Below are 4079 nucleotides of genomic sequence, written 5' to 3'. Positions count from 1 at the left end.
GCTTACAAACAGATCATATGTTAAAGAAACTGATTTGGAACTGCTGGGTTTTTTAAAAAAAATAAGGTTTAAATAAAATGATTTGGAACACCTATCATTTTAAGGTTAACATATGCTATAAGGCCCTACTATGACCCAAAAATGGGAATGACAGTGTGCTAATGGAGTACTTTAATGAGATATAATTATATTGCACTTAGACTCAGTGAGAGTTTCCTAATGGATGGTCAAGGATATGACCACTGTATATATTCTGAAAAATGAAGAAAAATTAAAAATAATTACTCTAATTTCTAATTTCACTTTATAAGTGACAAGATAATTTTTACGTATAGTTCAGGATTTTAGGATTGATCCTTGCCACTTAATGCATTACTATAAAATGACTTTTGTTCATCAACTTATTTCTATAATTCATCAAGTTAACCTAAATACCAGCTAATACTGAAGCTAGGTCTGTGCTCAGAAGCCTCAGCATGGCTAATGCAATCTCACAAGTCAGGTAAAAGATCTTCTATATAAGTCACTCATAAATTAATAAAAATGTTTATGGAAACTATTTACCCTAAGAAAATTAGAAGACTGTTAAAAATACAAAATAAAGGGAAAATTATCGTACTTTTGTAAAGTATGAATTTATCTTGCTTGAAGAGTTAAGTCTCATTCTCCATGGTTAACGCAGGATTGCTCATACCTTAATGAAAGAACATAAGTTAGCATTTTCGGTTGCTTTTGAACAAATAAGCAAAAACTTGTTATTCATCTATGAATTATGAATCCCTTGGTAGACTTCCAAAGGTGCCTTGTACACAATAAGGGTATATATAAGATGGTTATATAGAAACACACACACCCCTTACACAGTGTCAGTTACAACCACTATCTCTCTCTACCGCACACACAAAACACTAAAAACAAATATACATCTGAGGAAGTAGAGGAACGTAATAATGAAAGATATATTGACCCACACTGCTCACATCAGGTTACATCGACATTTCCAAATTCTTCCTCTACCAACCTCATTCTAGTCAAACCAATCTTTGAGCGCTTTCTCACCTCATTTTTCTTGTTTCTTTTCCTTCCTATACATCATCTTTTAAACTTTAAGTAGTTCTTCATTTCACCCATCCAACTAACAAAAAAATTAATCGAACATGCCGAAGAATTATAACAGCATGTGAAAATCAAGAAACCACTGCTATGTTAATACAAATTATATAAGATGAAACGTTAATCCCTTCTGGATGAAGAGGAGTTGCTTTTTTTCCACTTCTCAACAATTGACCCCCAACTATTTCTCACCTCTCTGCCTCTAAGGAAACTGATGGATTCAAAGAACAAATTGGTGTCATCAAAGTTTGTTTAGGCAATGCCTAGTCCTTGCCATAGATTAGAAAGTGAAATGGCATATTTGAAGGTCGAGAGAGTGACCAAATTATGAATAGTCAAATCATGGGACTCTCTGGGAGGAAAATATATTTGTTAAAAATAAGGCTATTTAAAGAAAGCTTGTATTTTAGGAGAAGACGACTGATAATATATGAAATAATGACTAGAATATTTACTTGGGATCATCCATTTGTTTTTCACTACCACTAAATCCCAAAGGTTTCTTCAAACTCTCATGTTGTCTGACTTTGGTTCACTACATTTTAAAACATTGACCGGTTTATTTGAAAAGACTAGAAATGAAGGAGAAAAGGTTAGTAGTCAGTCTGAAGATTTTCTGGCTAATAACACCTTAATCATAGATGTATGGCTTTAACTCCTTTATGTGGACACCACACATACGTACACACATATGCATGTATGATCACCCTATTTTGTCTACTCCTTACCAACACTGAGAAATAGGTAGTCTTTGGAAAAGAAGGAAGCTAAGTCTAAAAGATGTTGGGTAACGTAACAAATATCACACACTACTGGGAGCCTAAATTAGGATTTTTAAATCAGGTCTGACTTTGAAGCCTTGCTTGTTCCTTGCTAATAAACTACACTGACTGAAGAAAACAAAAGATTAAAATCAACAACAGTAACAAGAGGAATGTGAGTGAGACATGAAGAAATCTCAGGCAGCTGAAGTTACGGTAATTACGCAATAACTTTACTCAGACATTTTGAAATTGGACAGAAATCTTAGAGTAAAATGACTGAATAATTTAAGGTCCTTTTCAGTAGATATTTTTCTACTATCTGATTTGATTGTAGTGTTTTTCACTTTTACACTTTATATTTTGAATTTACTTCTATCATTTTACTTGAGGAATGTGATAAAGATTTGGTTCTTTAAACAGAAAAAAGGCAATGCAGATCCATCTTTCACAAAATGATTTTCTGCTGCTAACAGGTATTAACGAACCTCATGAATAGTTCTTTGAAAATAATTCTGAATTTAGAATGGGAATCTGACTCCAAACTAAGAAAAAGTCTGTGGGTAATATAATGGATTTTTTTAAAACCATGTTTACCTTCTAAAAATAAAATATATCAAAAGATAGCCAAACAAGCACACCCTTACCTGCTTTGCATTTTCCTAGGTTTGTGCTGCTCTCCGTCCAAGACTGAGAATCAGTAAGAAGGTGGCTCTGGGACTCTCTCAATGGCTTTGCAGGAAACTGATGGTTTTCGGAACTGAATAATAATTGAATAATCATCAAAATCATCATAAGCTAATTTTTGATAGTAAAGTTGATTGTTTCTCAATGTACGGAACCAAAACCACTTGCAATGCAAGATGATTGCAGGAGGTACACAAAATAATGTGGGGAATACAAGAAGAAGACATTAAATAGCACTGACTAGTGGTGAGAAAAGTGTTCTCTCTTCAGTCTCTTTTCCTTCTTCTGCTTACGGTAAGACGACAATCTCTAACAGTGGCAAATCTCCAGAGAATAGTCCTCAGCCCCAGGCTTTAGCAGGTAGTTAGAACTTAATAATAGTATTTTATTATCAATTTTATGTATGTATTTATGTTTGAGGCAGATTCTCACTCTGTTCCCCAGGCTGGAGTGCAGAGGTGCAGTCATAGCCTCAACCTCCTTGGCTCAATCAATCCTCCTCTATCAGCCTCCCGAGTAGCTGGGACCACACCACCACCCTCAGCTAATTATTTTGTTTTGTTTTTTGTAGAGTGGTCTCCCTATGTTGTCCAGTCTGATCACAAATGCCTGGTCTCAAGTGATCTTCCTGCCTTAGCCTCCCAAAGTGCAAGGATTACATGCATGGGCCACCACGCCTGCCCTATTTTTAAAGTTATATTCTATTTATAGAAAGCTATGCCAGTTTCTCATTTATGAGAGTGGTATAAACTTTGGTTTAAAAATAAGCATAAGTGCCAATTTAAATACAGAAAACTATTAATTTTGTAAGTGATATGTGGATATGGAAGAAAATATGAATGTCATGGTAGGAAGACAAAGTTGAAGAAAAACTGGCCTACAGCTTCTAAAGTGGCCTAAATGGTCTTGAACACAATTTTCTCTATCTTCTTCTGTAAAACTGAAACAAAAAATTTGAGCAAACTATCTTGTAGGAATATAAAACACATCTGAAATTATCAGGTCTTACAAACCCAATGTTCAGTCTGGGGAGTGAGGAGTCTTGTAAGAAGTATTTTCTTTAAAATTTAGGTGGAAATGCCATACATCAACATATTGGATGGCATGAAAAAATATACATAAAAATATTTCACTTAGGAAACATTATTGGCATAGAAACTATTAGTGATGTTTTAGAATGTTCTGAAATAGTAATTGTATAGTATTCAAAAGAAAAAGCTACTTAAAATTCTTTCAAGAATAATTTCACATATTTGAGTTCAACTATATATAGTAACTATCATGTTTTTAAAGGATATATGGGTATGCTTTTTCTTCTTAATTACCTCATATCTAAAATTTTAGAATATTTCAATTTTGTGTAGCTTTAACAACTCCTTATTAAAATTTTGGAGGTAAATCTTAAAAAATAGAAAACAGCCTATCTCCATACAGGTTTAAATATATTATACAAAATATCTTACTTTAATTATTACTCTTCAAGAAAGGGACCATATAACAGGTACAGAAGACTAACTA

General features: G+C 33.5%; 1 protein-coding gene across 1 annotated transcript in view; it reads right to left on the bottom strand.

Annotated features, from left to right (window-relative positions):
• The window catches only part of ZDHHC2 (zinc finger, DHHC-type containing 2), a 54630-nt gene that overhangs the window by 7572 nt on the left and 42979 nt on the right, over positions 1-4079 (bottom strand). The window contains exons 10-11 of the mRNA XM_011979583.1: positions 2522-2634; positions 620-694 (exon numbers count right to left, since the gene is read on the bottom strand). Coding sequence (XP_011834973.1) covers positions 654-694; positions 2522-2634 — 154 coding nt within the window. The 3' untranslated portion in view covers positions 620-653. The remainder of the gene's footprint in view (positions 1-619; positions 695-2521; positions 2635-4079) is intronic.

This window comes from Mandrillus leucophaeus, unplaced genomic scaffold, assembly GCF_000951045.1.
Source record: "Mandrillus leucophaeus isolate KB7577 unplaced genomic scaffold, Mleu.le_1.0 Scaffold204, whole genome shotgun sequence".
NCBI lineage: Eukaryota > Metazoa > Chordata > Mammalia > Primates > Cercopithecidae > Mandrillus > Mandrillus leucophaeus.
This window is presented reverse-complemented; position numbering and strand designations above follow the sequence as displayed.